The 20,434-nt window shown below is 42.6% G+C and overlaps 2 protein-coding genes across 2 annotated transcripts; both read left to right on the top strand.

Annotated features, from left to right (window-relative positions):
• The first annotated feature begins 4,458 nt into the window (after positions 1 to 4,458).
• Positions 4,459 to 5,421, top strand: LOC127357589 (pancreas transcription factor 1 subunit alpha). The gene has a single exon (XM_051389885.1). The coding sequence runs from the start codon at positions 4,672 to 4,674 to the stop codon at positions 5,128 to 5,130; it is 459 nt and encodes a 152-aa protein (XP_051245845.1). The 5' UTR covers positions 4,459 to 4,671; the 3' UTR covers positions 5,131 to 5,421.
• A 1,764-nt stretch (positions 5,422 to 7,185) lies between these two features.
• Positions 7,186 to 9,000, top strand: twist1a (twist family bHLH transcription factor 1a). The gene is made up of 2 exons (XM_051389874.1): positions 7,186 to 7,980; positions 8,432 to 9,000. The coding sequence occupies exon 1, from the start codon at positions 7,402 to 7,404 to the stop codon at positions 7,951 to 7,953; it is 552 nt and encodes a 183-aa protein (XP_051245834.1). The 5' UTR covers positions 7,186 to 7,401; the 3' UTR covers positions 7,954 to 7,980; positions 8,432 to 9,000.
• Positions 9,001 to 20,434: the final 11,434 nt, after the last annotated feature.

Genomic DNA, 20,434 nt, shown 5'->3' with positions numbered 1-20,434 from the left:
TGTGGCAGTGGAGAGGGAGAGCTAAGAAGTTTGAGTGGTGAGCGGGAGGATAATTCAAAAAGGAGGAGCTGAGGGCATGCAGCGGTTTGGCGAATGGAAGAAATAGGTTTGAAGAAAGAGGGGGGAGGAATGAGGGAGGGGGCAAGCAGATATATGATGTGGTATTGGGGTTTATCCAATTTCCACACACACACATACACACACACACACACACACACACACACACACACACACACACACAGAAATGCATGAACCCTACATTTCACTGGCCGCCCAGTCGTGTAAACACCCCGTGACTGGCTCTTGGCTTAAGTGCCCAGCCAATCAGAGGATGCAATGCAGAGGAAGGTGGGACAAATGAGCAATGAGTCAGCTTCTGGGTGTGGAGAGAGAAGGAAAGACCGAGAGAGTCAGAATGACAGAGGTCAGGAGTTAAACTCATCTCCCTTACTCCCCCTGTCTCCCTTGACTCTCAAACTTTCGAACACTAACCCCTGATGAAGTGCAGTATTGCTAATGTTATACAATGATTGCTGTGTATAATAATTACACCATGAAAACTGTATATGCAGCCAATATGCAACCATGTTCATCTGTCTCTACATAAACCTGAGTAAACTGAAGAAAATCTTTGTCACACCAGTTTAGTTTCACCAACTTTCATAATTTACCAAACAGAGAGCGAGTGAAAGTTGTACTGTATGTATGATCGATCAGTGAGTGGAGAGAAGCAGCTCGGTAACAGGGAAAACTGAGGAGGAGACAGAGTCAAGGAGATAGAAAGAAGCTGAGAAAGAAACAGAACGAGAGAGAAGTGTCTAGTTTCAGATTTACAGTGGTGGTGGGAAAGATTTGGCTGTGTTCTTACAGCACACTGAGGACCGAGCCAGAGGAGGAGTAGGAAGACAGATTTACATGGTGAGAACAGCTCTGGCTGCTCTGGAGCAGCACACTGGACTCAAACTCGTCTCCGGTGATCTCTATATTTAAAAAAAAGCACAACTAAATGACAACTGCTTCGGTATAAAAACACCATACTTACATTTTAAAAATCACATGCAACACACTTTTTTCCACACTAAGTCATCATGTGAAATTAGTGAAATTGTGTTTCCCAACACACAAGACTCAAATTCTATTCTTCCCAGGCCGCCTACTCAGATTTTACTATGGTATTAAGAAGATATATGGACCCAACATCCAGTAGGGGTTTAGTGTCTGGATGGTGTTTCTGCCAAAGTATGTGTTGTAAGATAAATGCATTATACAATTGAACTGAAGGGCATGGTAGCATTTGGATATGTTGGGTTGATTCACTGTAGATTCACTTAAATTATAAGCTGAAGAGTCTGTGTTGTCAATAATTTCATTAAAAATCAATATAACAACCTGTCTTGACCAAATATGCAGTTCCTATTAGATTTGTTTGTGCAGATTCATGGTCTCCAGAGGATAAAGCTCATAATGACTTTGGTAGTCCCGTGAGTTTCCATCTAGCGCCATCGTCTGGTCAAAGTTTTAAATTGTCCAATACGTATTGTACGTATTTCTATACATATAGCAAATGTTGGCATGCTGCACACTAAAATAAGGTGATGAACATGGTCAACATTATACCTGCTAAACATCAAATGTATGTAATTGTGAACGTGTTAGCATGTTGACATTAGCACTTAGCTCACATTTTCAGTAGAGCACTTCCCTACTTACGACTGTCGATAGCCAGATGTTTTTAAAAGCTACTCGGCGTGGTCAAACTCATATGAGAAAATTTTTATTTGTGAAAGATACGATATAGCAATGTCGCTACATCCATAAACATCCTGCCCGATCCTGCACATGTGCGATTCTCAACAGAGATGAGAAGGGGCTCACTCTTTAGTTACTTCCATTCACTATATATACTTATTTTGCCATATATCAGACTAAAGTATGCTGCGCCACTCAGAGGTTGTTTCTGAGCTGGATGTGGGCCTGTGGCTGCTAACGGGGTGGGCCAGCTATTGAGTCTGAGCCTTGTTCTAAAAAGGAAGAAAATCCACTTGACAAAACTGAACAGAATTTCAGTTTCACTCTGAGGTTGCATCTGTCAAACCTCCACTGTTTACTTCCACAAACATTTAGTCACACCACAAACTATCATTAATTTTTACTCTGTTTAACCAATAATAACAGAGCAGAGCAGGAAATGGGCCATTATGAGTCTCTGTGTGAAGGTCTGTCCTGTGTGTTTCCACTCTTGACAAAACTAGGATAAATCCCTGTAGGTGTGTGTGTGTGTGTGTGTGTGTGTGTGTGTGTGTGTGTGTGTGTGTGTGTGCCTCTTTTGGGGTTTTACTCCTTATTTAAGACCAATATTTACCCAGCAGCCCCAGGGTGAGATTACCTCATATTCTCCCGCCCAGCTGTGCTTTCTCAGCGTTTCCACGACAACCGGCGGAATGTCCCATCATGTTTATCCGCCTGCCAGAAAAACAGAGAGCAAGAGGAAGAAGAAGAAGAAGCAGCGGAGGGAGATGGAGAAGATACACTCAGGTTGGAGTGTCTCTTCAACCCAGACACTTATACGCACTCACTCTAAAACTTGTGCGTGTGAAATAATCACACAGGAATGTAGAAGGCACTTCAAATAGCAATAACACAGAGTAACTGTTGGTATGTTACTGTTGTGACTGGTATCAGAGCATATTCACACTACCAGGAGCAACACGCTACTTAAATACTTCCACCATCCAAACATATGAGAAGCTGAACCCTTTTTCTTCTTGGCCATTTTCATTCAATACAATAAAACCTCCCTCTATTTATCTTTGATTCATGATGACTAATTACTTTCAGTAATTTTACCTGCCCCTATTTAACATCTATCAGCAGAATATAAACACTTAATAAATGGTTTATAGCGCAATATAATGTTGTTGTAAGCAATTACGAGGGAATTTCTAATTGATTATTAATATATCTGTCTGCAGCAAAGTGTCCATAGACTATAAACAGCCAGCGTTTAAACACGTGTATAAATCATGCACATGCAGGTTTAAGACCGTTCATAAATGTATTTTAAAATATCATTACATATGATTCCAACTGTGTTACTATACCAATTATGGATCCTTCATTCGAACACTCATACCTTATATGTGTCTGCAACCAGTTTATAATGGTTCATAAACCATTTTCTATTGAACTATAAATGATAATGGTTAAAATAGTGCTGCCAAACCTGCTGTCAATGTCAGTAGAGCAATCTAACATAACAGGCAACCAAAGTAGCAACTAGTACTTAATATGACCATTCAAACATCTACAGCAACTGGCCTCCTTACATGAGTTGACATATTATCAGAGCGACCTGTCAACCAACTACACAAATGAATGTCAACTTCAACTTAAATGCAAATCTCTGCAAAGCATGAGGTACTATTCTGGGATCGATCATTACCCCTGACCTGCACCAGTCGATGAGTTAGTCCATTTCCATAATGCTGAAAGTTTGAATGTTAATGCCTTTGGAGCAGTTCCTCATCATGAGTGGGCTTTAAAACCACAATCACAACCCTAGCAACTTTTAAAACAGCAGACTCTGTCCTTCTTATACCACAAAAGTTGAGTCGCCCTTGAGTCAGTTATCTAACCCCAATAAACTACAAGCTTTCTGTTCTAAACTGTTCCTGTCTGAATTTCTGTATGAAATGTAACCTTCTTGCTACCTAGTAAACCATTAGGCAAATCTGTATTTGTTTTCTTAGTCAAACTTACTTGGTATTTGGCAAGTTAAATGTGGAGCTGGTTCCCCCCATAACCTTAACAGCATCTTGAAACATGTCAAATAAGGTCTAATTTTAACATCTTTGTCATCACCATTATCATCATCATCATCATCATCATCGTCGTCGTCACCACAACAAGAATAACAAATTTGGTCTCACTAATGCAGAGCTCATTATAGTGACCAAGCGCTTTCTCCAGAGCCATAAAGCACACAGTTCCACCAGCTCTCAGCAGCCTCTGCAGTGTGGACTCTGTCCTGCCATGGGAACGGGCAGTTATTTGCTTTAATTTGCAACAGAAAAGCATGTGGTGTATAGCGACTGTTAGGGAATGTTCTATTTGGTCTTCTCCTGGCCTGTTTAAGTGATAAAAGTGTCATTATTTAGCCTCTGAAGCAGAGGGGAGAGTGCAAACAAGACTGTATGACCCTCTGTCAAGAGCCTCCGTTATTCAGAAGCTCATTAAGGGCCTCCAGGAGGACAGCGCATCAATTGGCGGGTCCCTCCAGCTTCCTCTCGGCCTTTTTAAGCCCCTCTGCTCGGATTCAACCCACTCACCGGCGGACTAACGTTAGAAATGGACTCAATTTAGAGCTAGAGTGGACATGAACGGTGTCGCGCTGTGAGGAGGCATAGGCGACTTATTAAAACAGCAGGAAAGGCCCTTGGACTTGAGCCAAAAAGGATCTGACCCTGTCGTGCACTGACCGGATTTGGAGAAGTTTGGATTTACTTGTTGAGATGCTGAGATGCTCTCCTGCCTCGGTCTCTGTGTCTGGTGAATGATTTCAGACAGTCCTGGAAGCTTTAGTTGGCGTCAGTCTTTTGCGCTCCACTGAATAGCAGACATATAAAAGGGACATATTCTCTGAGAGGCCGCCGTTTGGGACTAAATGCGGAGATGCAAGGCCACTTAGTGGACTCCACGTTGATACATTTTGTCAATGACATTAACCTGATGGAGTTTCCGCAAAAGTACACTTTGGAACCAAATCAGCAGGTGGATAATGACCCGTCCAGCCCGAACGACCCGATGCGGCTGAATGACCTGCCCTGGAACCAGAACCTGGAAAACGGCGTGCGCTCTGAACATCTGGTGATGGGCTCACCGCGGTACTACAGCCCCAGCAAGTCCAAACGGAGGAGGATCATCACCGTGGTCCAACGGCAGGCGGCCAATGTGCGGGAAAGGAAGCGGATGTTTAGCCTGAATGAGGCGTTTGATGAACTGAGGAGGAAAGTTCCCACATTCGCTTACGAGAAGAGACTGTCGCGCATCGACACACTCCGTCTGGCCATCGTTTACATCTCCTTCATGACGGACCTGCTGGAGCAAAACAGTCAAAACAGTCCAATATGACCTTTATTCCATGGAGATTTGACTGGGTCGAATTTAACACTGATGTCAGAGATGACAAAGACACTGAAAAGGTTGAGCATTCATTCTGAAATGTTGGAACTAGATAACAGGAAATATTTGAAAGGACTACACACTTTTTCTTTTCACAACGTTTAAAAAAAAGTATAGAACTGACAGCATAATATTATTTTGCCAGTGGCATAAATTATTAGACTTGACCTAAGCAGGCCGAGCGAACCTTCTTCAAATATTTCATTTAATATATGTGACTTATTGTTGTTTTAAAATAAATGTACATGCTACGATAACTCATGTGTTCTTTACTCTGCATCACAATTATAAAGAAAACACCCAATCTAATTTAAATTCACAGTGTCGATTAATGACAAGTGTAAGAGGAAAATGCATTTATTGTGTAGTACTAGAAGGCAATACTATTTTAAATGTGTAAATGTTTGAAACAGCGACATATATGAGGCCATTTTTAAGGAGGTTGACTGCTAGACTTCAGGTGTGTCGTTTCAGCACCTTGGAGAGTGACCCGGTGCAGACTTTGAACAGGTGATGCTGAGACCAAGGACAGCTTTAGGTTGTCCTCCAAAAGAAAAAACGAGAACAAATAAGAAAGATTTATCGGCCCTTAAAGCTTTACCAACCGCGTTACGCACAAATCAGTAAAGATTCAATGGATTTAAATCGCAAATTCAAGACTCACTGCTTGACGCTGGATATTATCTTTGGCACTGAGGTGTGAATTGAGTCGGATATCTGATTAAAGAGAGGAGGTAAAGCTACGGGGAGGTAAACAGACCCCCAGACATGCTCTTCGTCTCGGGGTGAAAGACGGAGAGATATTTGGTGCAGGAGATCCAGGCCCGAAAGGCGCTTGTGGCGGGTCCTCCTGATAAAAAGGGGCCAGACCGGGCCTGCTGTGGCCCTCCTCGTGTGTCATCATCCCTCATCAGAGGTGAGGCCTCCCCTGTGGATAATTCACACCACAGACCACCTCCAAAAGTTGCCAGATCCAGTTTCAGCCACATGTATAGGGAATCTCTGCTGGATTTTGATATTATATATTGGCTAGGCCCTAGCGCTGGGGGGTCATGTGTGCGTGTTTGGACTGTGTGTGTGCGAGTGCCCCGTTCTCTCTCTCTCTCTCTCTCTCTCTCTCTCTCTCTCTCTCTCTCTCTCTCTTCCTCTCTTCCTCTCTCTCCCGTCCATCTTTATCACCTCCAGTGTTTGTATTGCGCTCCAGCAGTACACCGCCTTTAGCGACCCCGCTGTGTGCACGGATCCGCCCTGAGAGCTCCCTGGGACGGCCCGTCTTTTAAACCTGAGCCGCGGTGTCCTGATCCCTGCGGGAGTCAGACCCATTTAAGCGCATACCTCAACGCGGGGCCGCTGACGGGAAAATAAACAGCAAGGTCTGCTTACGAGCAGAGACCTCCTGCCGTGGCAACCTCCTGTGTTTCAGTAGGTCTGATATTTTCGACCGCCACCACTGCTCCCTTTTCAGGCCGCGTCTGGACCCGTAATAGGAAGATTAGAGGCCTGCAAGAGACAACAAGCTTGTGGAGGAATTTCTGATATGTTCTCCCTGTTTTTGATTTATTTGCAAAAGGAAGTAGAGGATCATGCAGTTTGACGCAGAGCAGCAACTTTTAAAACCGTTTAAGAAACAAACAAAGAAAAAAATGGCTCAAATTAGTCTGAAACATGACATGAATTTAACAGACTTGAAACCGAATTTCTGTGTTAATGAAGTGAGACTAAAAAACAGCACCATGCATTTGGAGCAGAAATAAACTGGGATAGGGAAAGAAGAAATAATTCATCACTGAAGGCGGGACAGTTCCTACTGTCCTTGCACAAATGTACACCTATGATTCAATAACACCCCTGCTACAACACCCCCCCCCTCCCTTCACAATGTTGTGCAAAGGATCCTGAATGTCTTACCATTCCTGATATTATAGCTAGAACTCTCCTTCTCCTGCAGTATTATGTTACACACCCCTCCTCACCCAATCACAACGCTCCCCAAAATCCTCCTGCCCGCTCCCCGCTATAAGTACCCCGGTCTCTCCCAGTCTGGCAGATACCTCTCCCTGTCTGTGGCGCACGAGATTTGCCGTTATACCAGCCCACGCCCCTACAGCAGGCCACACTTCTCATTACCTGTCGTGTTTATTGATTTTGTAACCAGTTCAGTGGATTAAGGTCAGGGGTTATTACGGTCCAGCAGACCACAGAAAAGTTTTGGAGGACACGATGCGGGAAGAGGACTCCTCCCCAATGGACAGTGCGGGGAACAGCGAGGAGGAGACCGACCGTGAGCTGCCGCGGAGAGGCGCGAGGAAGCGGCGGGCGACACGCAGGAGCGCGGACGACGAAGACGAGGAGGGAGACCTGGAGAGTCCGAGCCCCGGGAAGAAGAAATGCAGGAAGAGCTGCGGCGCAGGAGGCGGCAGCGCAGGGAGCGGCGGCAGCGAAGGCAGCAGCAGCCCCGAGCCCTCCTTCGATGACCTACAGACACAGCGCGTGATGGCCAACATCCGCGAGCGGCAACGGACGCAGTCCCTCAATGAGGCATTCACCTCGTTACGTAAGATCATTCCCACCCTCCCGTCGGACAAACTCAGTAAGATCCAGACGCTGAAGCTCGCGGCCCGGTACATCGACTTCCTGTGCCAGGTTCTGCAGAGCGACGAGCTGGACGCGCGAGGGACCAGCTGCAGCTACGTGGCGCACGAGCGCCTGAGCTACGCGTTCTCGGTCTGGAGGATGGGGGGCGCGTGGTCCTTGTCTACTACGTCCCACTAGCAGGGCTGCTGCGGATGGTGCATCATGGTAGGCTGAGCTCCTTTCACTTTTATTCCTCTAGGAAGACACGCGGTGCCAGAATGTTCCTATGCGCATTTTACGCACCGACACCAGATGGAAAATAAAAGTAATACAGTTATAATTTTCCAATAGGGATACTTTTCCGGCAATGTTTGTATAGCACCCCCCCCCCCACCCAAAAACACATCTACATGTTTTGTTATGAAAACTCCCTGTAGATTGTACTAAACAATTACGCACATGATTTGTAAAACAACCACAAGATTTCACCATCTACCTTAAAAGTTTCTACTTACTGAAAACAAAAGTTTATGTTTATATTGCTTACCCAATAGGTCACAACCAGGTTCCATGACTGAAAATATAGCTCTTACGAAGGCATCAAGAAAGGTTTTTACAACTTAAGTCCTACAAACGACACGTTTCTATGTATTGATCTTTCTTATTTCTTTTACAGATTATCCAGACTGAAGAACCAGTGGATCAGGCCACAGATACACTGAAACAGGTCTCACACAGCTGAGGCCGCAGTGCTTCAGGCCTCAGAGGAGAGAGGGCTTTTCATATTTCCCGTTGCATGGACTGTAATGTTTGCAAGGGAGCACTTAGGACAGGACGGATATGAAGAAATAAAGACCACTGTGACTATGAATGTTGTAAAAACAAAATGAGCTCCAAGGAACTGCTCTGTTTTGAAACAAGAGAGAAACATGACAATTCATTCCACATTCCCTGTGACAATTGTTTCACAGCAAGTATTTTGTATTTATTTTTCTACACAGGTTCGAAATTCCTTTCCCCCACTCAAATAAAAGTTATTTATTTTTGTGATATCTCAGAATGCTGAATGGATTTGGAGTCTGCACATTTGAGTGTTGTAAATATTTGGTAATATCTTGAATTAAAAAAATGAAAGTATCATTCTTACCTCTAAACTGTCTGGATATTCATTATAGACTTAAACTTAATCTCTATAACAAGAATAATAAAATAATAAACTGGTCATTTTCAGGACCACCATCTGAAGACATATGAGTACTTACTTGACACACAAAAATACCTTTCATTTTTTTGAAACAAACTCATTTCCCATAGTCTCAGTACTTTGAGAAAGAATTTATTTTCATTGGTTGTTGCTGAATCCCCAGTTAACTAAACCACAGCAGTGGGGGGGGGCAAAAGCAAACATCTCATACCCATGGCTTAGTCTGTAGTGATTTCTTGAGCTCAGGGATCTGGGAAAGCCATAATTAGCTGGTAGTCTGTTTGAACAGGGTGAATGTGGAGCTGTGGGAGGCAAGCATGATATTCCCAGATGTCCTCCGAGCCACAGGTCAGCATGGAAGTCTCCTGCAGGTGCTGCAGCAGCTACCTCAAGAGCTCTGACAGTGCTGGATACAGGTTATAATGCAAACTGAATAAATGATTAAGACCAGACTTTTAAAGTACACATGATGTTTAAATGAAAACTGACTTTACACAGTGGAATTGTAATGCAGTTGTTGTATAAAATCATCATTGTTATAAAATTCCTCCTAAATATTCCAAATTATTTAACAATATTTGTCTGTTGATTGATTTTGTTGGTTCAAGTTGCACTGAAATGAAGATGCATTGTGCCACAAAAACTCACTTTTTAACTTAAACAGTATGCATGAAGTACCTCTAGAGCAAATATAAAGATATGTAAATCGGGGACATCCTGGTCTGCGTAGACGTAAATCTTCTCTTAATTAGAGGCTCATGGGAAATAAGTCTTCTTGGGCAAAATCCAAACAGTCTAATCACTTAACCTATTGAGCTTCCTGCAAAACATATCTCAATAAATATATAACAATACAAAATAGGTCCTTAGATGTATTTAGGGAGGGTAGGACTAGATTAGACCAGGACAAAAGGACTAGATTGCATTGCCTTTACTTGCCTAAAAAAAAAATAGTTTACCTCTATTAAATGTCCCATAATAAATGCTTAAGGACTACTATGCCACACATTATGTCTGCTATGAAATACTGTGAGGTTCCTAAAGGAATAGGCACTTACCGGAGTACTACAGTAATATCAGTGGGACATATCATAGATGAAAGACACAGAGGTCAATACAAACACCTCATAGTACGTTCCACATCTCTCCATTGGGTTGTTGAGGGATGATAATGGGAGCATTACTGTGTTTTTGCATCACAGGTTGCGTGTGGAAGGTAAAGCCATCAGCTTTGACCCGAGGCCCTCGCCAGCCACCGGGGGGAATCGATTCCCACCCTTAGATCACCGTGGCCGTGTTATCTTAAACTTGAGGCTGTTGCTCTGACACGGAGGAATGTCACCTCTGAGGCTTCGAAAGACACACACGTACACACATATAGGTTATACACACTCGGAGGGAGATTTCTCACGCCTACCAAACAGGGAAATACATTCCACAGAGAGAGACAGAGAGGGGGAAGAGGGCTCCTGCCCCCCCTCTTTGATGTTTGAAGGTAATGGGATGAACGCTTGTTATCAGTGTGAAGGCATCTGGCTCTTTGGATTTAAGTGTGGTATGATAGACTCTTTGATGACTGACACACACTCTCTCTCGCTCATTAATCAAAGTTAATATCTCCTTGCTTTGCTGTCCTTAAACTGATCTAAAAGTCAAAGGTGCAGGCCAGTGTGTCTTTTAATAATGCCAGGAGCTGTAAATCTCTGTAATATAGGATTTCTCACTTCAGCAGGGCCAAGCTGTTGTTTGTTTGGTTGTTTAAACACTCTGGCAGAGACCTACCTGTCTTACCTCTTTCAGCTTTCTGTCTCCCTCACTTCCATCCCTTTCTGAAGTTACCCATTATGGGGTAACAAGAGCTGGTTTACATTAACCCTCAACACCACAAAAAGACATGGGGGGAGAGGAAGTTGGACTCACACAAGCATACGCACACCCACACAGAATGAGAGACTAGATTTGCAAGTCTGGTTTCCATTAGAGCTAATTATCTGTGTTTCATCTCAACCTGAAGCAGTTGTATGTATGTGTGGGTGTGTGTGTGTGTGTGTGTGTGTGTGTGTGTGTGTGTGTGTGTGTGTGTGTGTGTGTGTGTGTGTGTAGATGTAAGTGTGCTAGAGTCACTTTTTATTTGTGATCTGCTGCTTTTACTCATAGATCTCAAATCAAGACAATCATACCTGAGGACATTCTCTGAACTGAAATGATGCTATGCATATGACCTCAACCTCTGTCTCCACTCACCACTGGTGGAATAAATTATGACAGTGAACTGGGAGATGCTAATTACTTTTTGATATATAGCAGAAATTGTGAGTATCTTTATTATATTATTGATCGAAGAGACCATTCCAGAGTGTTCTGCCTTTTAGTCTATAATGTGTATGAATTCTTTGATCACCTTATAGTAGTATCCTAATCAGTTCGATGTGATGCTGTATAAAAACAAACAATGCAGAAACCTATTTTGTTTAGTTTACACTCACAATACTGTCAACCGCTTTAATTATTATTTCATTTTACTGTCTATTTATTATGAAATTGGTACTTGGAACGCTTTGAGGTCAAACTGGCTCTATGCGTATCACTTTAAAGTGGCCAACTTTACACATGAGCTTACTCATTATGAGGAGAAATACTCAGTCTGTGAAATCAGTTGTAAAATATCTTTTGTAGCTGTGGAGGGAGCTCTCCAAAGTAAAAAAAAATCAAAAAACAACCCTGATGATGTAATCAGGGTTATATTTTTTTGGACACATTTCTTATTCACCAGCCTACATTAAAAACTAGGGGTGTGGGGTTTGAAAGAAGTGGGCATTTGGGAGGCAGGAAGGTCTAATGAAAGAAGCAACAGAGCTGCATAATGGAAATTGCAGGAGCCAGTGTATACTAGGGACTAAAAGTTAGGATATCTCGGTCTCCACTGCATCATCTGCTGATCATAAAAAAAAAATCTCCAACCTGTGAGCTAAACAACGTTATGGAAGCACAATACTAAATTATTTGAGTGCGTCTTTAATGACACGCCTGACTGTGTTTGAACCTGGTGAAGTGCTTCTTTGGGCTCCAGATATTGTAGTGCAAGTAATAAGGGGAGTACTTTGCAGTGTTGAAAGTATTTTGAAAAATAGAGTGAGGGACTTTGTTCAAGCAAGCAGGAAGGAAGAGAGTGACAGAGGAGTGACAGAAAGGAAGTCGGGGCAAAAACTGGCCCAGTAACATAATGAGCACTCACACACAAACATTCCCTGAGGACGGTGCCAACTGCACCCATCAGTCCTGACCTGTGACCTCTGAAACTGACCCTGTCCCCAGATTACAGCGACCCCCAGCTGGACCACGAGCCACCACATTCACAAAGTACCCACTCAGTTCACAAATCCTTCAGATGGATGGGTGGAGGAGTACACAAAGATGGAGTATAGATTGTGGAGAACTGGCAAGGAAGAATAAATGTCTGATTGAAGGAGTGAGTTTGAAAATGAAGGACAAACAAGTGAGGAAAAGGAGAAAGAAAAGGGGGCAGGAAGAAGGGAGCGAACTTACACGAATCCTCTCAGCGCTCTTGCCCCGAAGCTGTTTATCTTGCAGATTGAGTTAAGCACAAGCCCCTTATAACGCTCCACATACCAGACAATATCACAGTGACCCCTGCTTTACGAATATAAACATATGCGCTTTATCAAAGGCCAGTACGACTCATTCAAACACATAGGCTCTTTCTCCTAACTCAATTTGCCTCAAACCTATACAAAGTTCCTTTATTGAGTTGGAGCTGTTTGAATGTCTAATTTTGGCTTAAAATAGGGAGCTTTAGGGGGGTCTGTTGATGGAGATTGGAGGGGGTTTCTCCATGTTTACCTTATGAAACCACACTGGTCTCTTATCATGCATAGATGGACTATCGCTATGGAAAAGACCAGAGGTCACGCACAACACACTGTGTGTTATTTCTATAGAGAGAGGGTATTGTTTGACTCAACATAGGTCCATTCACAAGTGCGGCATTCAATGGGGAAATGTATGTTTCCTTGTTGTGTTAATACTAGAGAGGATTGTCCTGACTGCCCAGAGATTCGTCTCATACACACACACACACACACACACACACACACACACACACACACACACACACACACACACACACACACACACACACATACACAAACACTCAGAGTGTTGCATCATCCTGGATTATATGAAGTTTTCAAGCTTTTCTGTTGAAAGCAATAACCAGAGCACAGCCATAGTTTACTGGTGTGCTGAGGGCCTCTGCATGAGCGAGTATGCACAGACACACACAGACACACACAGACACACACACACACACACACACACACACATACACACAAGGGTAAAGTGAGGGATGACTTGGCAGTGAGAGCAACTCCAGCCTCGGTGTTGGTCTGAGGGGAGCTGTGCTGGGAGAGAAATAGACGTTGAAATCCTTCTCTCTAGTGTTCACTGTAGGGTGGTCTCTTTCTTTCTACGCCTTCTTTATTTCTCCCTCCTCTGTATTTCTCTCCTTACTTTGAGGTGGTCGGTTTCTGTCTTTCCACCTCTCTCTTTCTCCCTCTTTCCCATCCCAAAATACCCCCCTTCCCCTCCTCTTCATCTCTCCTTTTATCTATCGTATAATCTCCTTGGTCTGTTTAATATTTCCCCTCTCTCATTTCCTCTTCTTCTTCAAACTCCCTCCCTCTGTCCCCTTTTTGTTTACCTCCACACACAAATATACAATAACACTCATCATGCCTCACTATATACTCAATGCCGTTCGCCAAAAGTGTGTGTACAGCGCCAGAGAGAGTGAGGGTACTTTAAGAGAGAAGGAAAACCCCGCCGAGACAAAGAGAAAGATGCCGGGACTGTAAGAAAACAAAGTCTTGCTGATGCAGTGATTATCGCCAGCCAGCACTTTTCTAGCCAATTGTGCTCTGAATCAGTGTGTGTGTGTGTGTGTGTTTTTTTTTTTTTTACTTCACAAAAAGTTTAATATTAGAGCATTATATTTGCTTTTCTGGCTGTTGTTTCTCTGTCTGTGTCTCACTTTCTCGGAAGTTGTGTGATTTTATAAGCCTGGCATTTGGTGTCACATGAACCATTTGCATGTTTTTTTTTCAGGTCCTGTAAAACAGGCCTAAATGCCCCATAATTCTCTTCCCCTGGCTGCTTGGTGAGGGTTAGTGCCAACTTCCAAAGTCAGACACACATACACACACAAACTGAAGTTATGGCACACAACTGACAGGAAAAGTGTAAAGTAACACCACCTATTTAAAAAAAAAAGGCAAAAGGTCTTGTTGAGACCAAAAGCACATATAAATGCAAAGGAGGACACATTAACTAAGAGCTGGTGTCAGAGAGAGAGAAGTGTGTGTGTGTGTGTGTGTGTGTGTGTGTGTGTGTGTTTCCAGCAAACTAGTCTCAAGAAATGATAGCATAGTAAAAAGCCAGGCGCCTGGATTACAACAGGGCAAAATAGTGTGTGTGTGTGTGTGTGTGTGTGTGTGTGTGTGTGTGTGTGTGTGTGTGTGTGTGTGTGTGTGTGTGTGTGTGTGTGCGTACGCACGTGTATCCATGCGTGTGTGAGCACATGCATGTGGGAGAGTTATAAATAGTTGGATCATCTGGAGTGCATTAAAGGTACAGTGTTTAAGTGAACAGGTCCGCTACCTGCAGCCATAGAAACCTCAGAGCAGACACTGCCAAGCCCCAAGCTGGACACACGCACACACACCGTGGTTTCAGGATAAGCATGAGGTTATTAGTAAGGCCACCACAGGCGAATCAACTGTGCTATTAAAGGGTGAATTTAACGAAAGGGGAAGCATAATGTCTGAACAAGGTTGTTTAGCTTAGAACTGCCCATACACCGCTTCCCAAGGCCACACACGAACAACACCTGCATGCACTAATGCACGAATCCACACACAAATATGTGGGGGAGGTTATCTACTGAAATAATACAGGTGGCATTACCCAGATGAGTTGAAAGCCTACAAAACCATTATCATTTAAAATTCTGCTTTCAACACTATGTGCTCTTTGTTGAAGGTCCAGTGTGTACAATTTAGGAGGGTCTACTTGCAGAAATGGGAATATAATATTCATAGGTACGTTTTCATTAGTGTATAATCACCTGAAAATATGAGTTGCTGCGTTTTTGTTACCTCAGAATGAGACATTTTTATCTAAAGAAGGGGTCATCATCCACTGAGTCCGCCATGTTGAACCGAATTGTTTCTACAGTAGCCCTGAAGAGAAAAACTTAACACTGACTCTTGAAAGGGCCCTTTTTGCGTTTTTTTAGAGTTTTGTGGACACCATAGTTTCTCCTACATGTAAAGAAGGCTGAACTGTACTGTGCAAACTGCACTAAATCTTGCACACTCGTCCTTTTAATCTGTTACCTGTATTTGTGCAAAATGGCTGTTCAGCCAATATGAATTGTTTTATTATTTTACAAAATGTGGCTTTCACTGCATCTTCTTTCCAAGTTTGCCACAAACCTAAGGTCCTTAAAATCAGAAGTTGGTGCAGGAAGTGGACCCTCCCCCCCATTTACACTCACACACACTGAAACCTGAGCCACAGGAAGTGGTCCTGCGCAGCATCATGTCAGGGCAGACAAATTATTCACCATTTGAAAAATGCACCTTTTTCTCCTCTCCTATATTTTTCCTCCTCCTTCTCCCCCTTCAACTCCCACCTTGTCTTCTTCTCTCCATTTATTGTTTTCATTTCAGGTCCTCCAGAGAGAAACAGTCAAGGAGACAAAAAGCTTTGCTACCTGCGTTATCTCAAAATGAGCTGTATTCAGACTCAAAACGAGCTGCTGCTGCGGTTGCACAGGCCCCAAAATTCCGGGAAATATTCTCCTGCGGTGTTCCCTGAAGACTTGTGGTATTCCTGCCCACAGTATCCCCACAACGCTTTTGTGGAATTTCCTAAACGGATGAAAAGCTGGTTTATTTGAACTCTTTTGAAAACTTAAACATAAATCTTCCTTATCTCTGCATGGCTGTATTATTTTACTGTATAAACCCTACTGTGAAAAGGCTGAGGGAAAGAATAAAAAGGACAATTTGTGCTGGTTTTATGAGAATAGAATGAATAAACAATAAAACCGCCCAGTTTAACACATAATGTGGATGATTAACACTGAAAAACCTCCTTCCAGTGACCTCACCAGCAAGTTAACTTCCACAAGTCCACGAGTATAGTTTACAATAATATTTGATGGATTAACTGAAGTGGGACCAATGGGAAGAAACTGAGGCAAAACCTTCTTTTTAAAAAGTTCACTTCTGATATTAAACACACTCACACTTGTTGTGCTTTTACTGTTTTAACCTTCCCAACCCGAATCAATGAGATCTTTGACAGTGGAAGTACAAACTGTTCACTTAAAGTCTGTGTTAATCATAATGACACATCAAACTCAGATTTGATGGTAAACAAATTATGTCTGCTATCATTTGTTGAACTGACCACAGCAGATGCACAAAAAAACTTGAAAGCTTTAACAACAGCAAGCAATTTGCAATCTTTTATCCACACCTTCCATTGTCATGTTGAGAAGACTGTTGCAGAAATCAAATGAGCTTAATCAAATAATCGAGTCCATGAAAAGACACCAAAGAAACTAAATTGCCATTGCAAATACTGCTACAATGATTGGTTATATTTGGTTACATGCTAATTGGTAGAACTTTAAGCGCTCTATAGACAAATCCCTGTTAGTCCTTCATGGTCATTACAGGACTTGTATTACTGTTCTGATATACCTGCAGTTGCGGTGGCTCAGATGTAGTGCAGGTCATCCATAAATCCTAGGATCTTATTTTGATCTCTGATTCCTGCAACCCACATGTCAAAGCATCCTTGAGCAAATAAGAAATATTGAAACTGCTTTGTGCACACAAGGTCTAAAACTAAATAAATAAGTAAATGGAGTCAATAATTGCTTAAAACAAAAGCGCTGAATGCAGGCCTGTTTCATACTTAACACACTGACTTTCAGGCATCAGCAGAATTAAAGTCCTTCTACCTGTTGTTTTTCTTCTTACTTCTTTCTCTCAGTTTTATAATGAACGGTGGTTAGTGTGCAACACTCTTGGGACCTCTGTGCAGTACTGTTATGTAATTGTGGGGTCTACTGTCTGTACTGAAGAGTCATGTGGCTTCTTATTCTGTCTTTGTTCAATGTCATACCAAATGTTATTCACTGAGAAATATGTTCCCCACAAGGACAGTAAACTATCTAGCTTATGTTGTGCATGTGTGACCGTGGTTAGTACTGGACCACAGGGATGTAAGCTACACACAGCACTAAAATGACACAGATGTTGTGCACAAGGAAGTGTCCACTCTCCTCCTCCTGCCAGGGCTGTGACTGTGTGGATTATGTGGAGGTCAGGGGGGAGAAGGTTGTGTTAAGTGGAGTTTGGAAGAGCATCAGCCAAACACACTTTCCCCTCAGGCGAGTGGTCCAAGGACAATTGAGGGCATACACACACACTCAGCATCATGCATGCATTCACATACCCGCAAAACGGTTGATTCTGGAGTAAATACCCATTAATACCCACAGTGCCCTGGGCTACCTGGCCCACTGGCCTACCCTGGTGACCCTTGTTACCGGGGTGATTAGATATTGGGAGCCCTCATCTGCAAACATTTAGCCAGTGTCACCCCTAATCTACCTTCTGTCACCCTGCCACCACAGGCTCAGTACCAACACACACAAACATGCAACACACTGGACACACATTGTGCCACATAATTAATGTTCTCTCTTCTGTCAGGTGAAAACATTTATCTGTTTTTATAAGTTAAAGTGACATTCTGCCTAAAATATCTTTTAAGTATCAAACTCTCACCCAAGGTGGCGGTAAAAAGTTTATAGTTTCCTCCTAGAGAGAAAACAGTGGTTGTAGTCAGCCTGAATTCGGTGGATTCCTCTGAAACCACTCCACCAAAATACTCCACCTCTCCACTCTCTGTATGTTCCAAAACAATTATATTCCTGCCAAAATATGGCTACAGACACACCTTTTATTGGTTGAGGTCTTTGTTGAAATTGAGATCTTTCTCAGAACAATGTCACAATACAAAAGTAGTGTATAAAGCCCCATATCTCTCTAATCAAAAGATATATTTTGAGTGTCTCAGTTGAATTTTATGCTTTATGGGTTTAGAAAATCCTAAAAAGCAATGTGCCAGGCTGAAAGATAATGTACCAATAACACGCATTTCCTTTGTAATTAAATTACCATTGGCCATCACATTCCGCCTCCTGACCTCTGAACTATGACACACAGGTCTTCTTCCTGCAGGCCAAACCACCATGGACACTGCGCCTCAGGCCACTCATTGGCTTACTAAGCAGAGCACGAGAGTGTCGTACGTATCCAAATAAATCAACTCATTTAAATCTCTAATACATTTTGACCTTTTAAGCAGCTCACTTGACATATGGTCATCAGAGAAATGCAAACATGTTAATTTTATGTCTTACTTATAAAGCAGGGGAAAATGAGTACCGTCTCAGTATTCACCACAACTGTTCAAGTGGCTACAAATGACCTAATGTGATACTAGATAAGGGACGCACAGTCTCTTTAGCCAAAGTCCTTCTTATTATGTGATGGAGCAGGTAAGACATACACACCAGGAACACCTCCAGTCTAGCCATAATTTGCATGATGGACAGCACAGTACCACAGATAAGAAAATATTGTATTATATCCATGACACAAATAGGATAAACCTACAGTACAGGTACAGTTTTTCCAAGTCTATCTTAAAGCAATAGTCAGGTGCCCATATGAACACTAAGAGAGGTTTTGCTTGCTGTGATCGTTCCTCCTGCTTATACTAGCCAGTTAAAGATCACTTCCAAAAGTAATTTCAGTATAAGTGATGGAGGACAAAACCCCTCTTCTGGAAGGCTAGTAACAAAAAGAAAGGTTTAAATGCTATAAAGACTGCTGAATCCTTCTTTAAGCTTCAGATACACTTTTGAAACTATTTTTGCACAGAAAGAGGACTGTGTCCTTTTGCCCCCCACCGTGTGCACTGAATTTGCTTAAGGAAAGGATCCGTTGGCCAGTATGAAAAGAAACTGTTTCACTGTATGGGCACCTGACTGTTGTTTTAAGACAGACTTGAAAAATTGTGAACTTCTACTGACCAGACCTGTAAAGCAATACTCATCCAAGCTGGTTATCAGCTTGAATTCAGTCAATTACAATCACAAACATATAAATGTCTCAAACCACTCAACATTTATAATCTATAATTCAAATCTCCACTGTAAATTAGTATGCTCTCATAGCAAATACTCACCTAAATATGGCTTAAAGCTTCCAGAAGAGATTTAAATAGGGTGACAGGGCAAGGAGGAAGCAATATGTGGCCTATATGTGACAGTCTTACTATTGCCATGTTGTCTTCCACCGTGTGGATGGTTGCTGCATGCATTACCTTTTTATTGCATGCATTAATGGTCTCTATATATATTCTCTTCTTCAAATCTTCTCACTTTGCACCTCAACTTCCCCTCTCCCTCTTATCTTATGGATGTGGATCATTGTTGTGCTTTTGCACTCTTTTTCAAAGGGAATGTTGGTGCTTGAGAAACCATGTGTACTGTACTGTGATTGGCATGCACTACATTATTTATTTGAAACATTTCACTAATACTTCTTTTTAGAGCATCCACTCTCTAATGGGAGTTTGTGGATGGATTGATAGTGACCTCTATGGGTAAAGACACAACACTGCATGCTAGGAGCTGTTCTAAAAACACTGCATCACCTGTCTTTGGAGACCTTCTGAGAAAGTGCAATACAGAGGTTTGAACTGAGGACATTGCATTAAGGAAAATGTCTTTTTTTATTATCTCGAAAGCCAGTCACATGGCGCATTGATTATCTCACCTGCAAAACAGGTTGATCAGCATGCCTCTGTTATCTTATTTCCTGTGTGTGGTAAATCATTCCAACCTAACCTGTATGCAAAACAGAAATTAGCCTATCAGTTGTTTTTTTCATAAACTTTGGGAATAAACTCTACTATTATAACTTACCTGTGTGTTTAGGAGTGTGTGACAGGCTGACGGAGAAAGAAGCAGAAAGTAAGAGGGAAATAGAGACACAAGAAACATGAGAAGACTGGAGAGGTCTCTTTTGTGTGTGCCTGGGTGTTATAAAAAGGGGCACCCTTGAGAGTGCGCTCCACTCTCCTGGACATGGAGGGGCCAGAAACTTTTTTCTGCTTCACCCTTGTCTGCTGTGTGACCCAGCTGGGGCTCTGTCCACCTGGAGAAAGGTATCATGAATCAGAACAACACATTTATCTCTTGTAGCTAACAATCTTTTTCAGTCACTCTGGGACTCTTTTGTCTCTTCCTCTTTGTGGTTCTCCCCACATTAGTCTCCCTTTGCCAGGACATGTAAGCTATATTGT

This window comes from Dicentrarchus labrax, unplaced genomic scaffold (assembly GCF_905237075.1).
Source record: "Dicentrarchus labrax unplaced genomic scaffold, dlabrax2021, whole genome shotgun sequence".
NCBI lineage: Eukaryota > Metazoa > Chordata > Actinopteri > Moronidae > Dicentrarchus > Dicentrarchus labrax.
Note: the sequence above shows the minus strand (reverse complement) of the source record. Positions and strands in the feature narration are given on the sequence as shown.

Bases quoted from the DNA above. Each gene is read 5' to 3' on its own strand.
- LOC127357589 (XM_051389885.1), top strand. From the start codon at position 4,672: ATGCAAGGCCACTTAGTGGACTCCACGTTGATACATTTTGTCAATGAC.
- twist1a (XM_051389874.1), top strand. From the start codon at position 7,402: ATGCGGGAAGAGGACTCCTCCCCAATGGACAGTGCGGGGAACAGCGAG.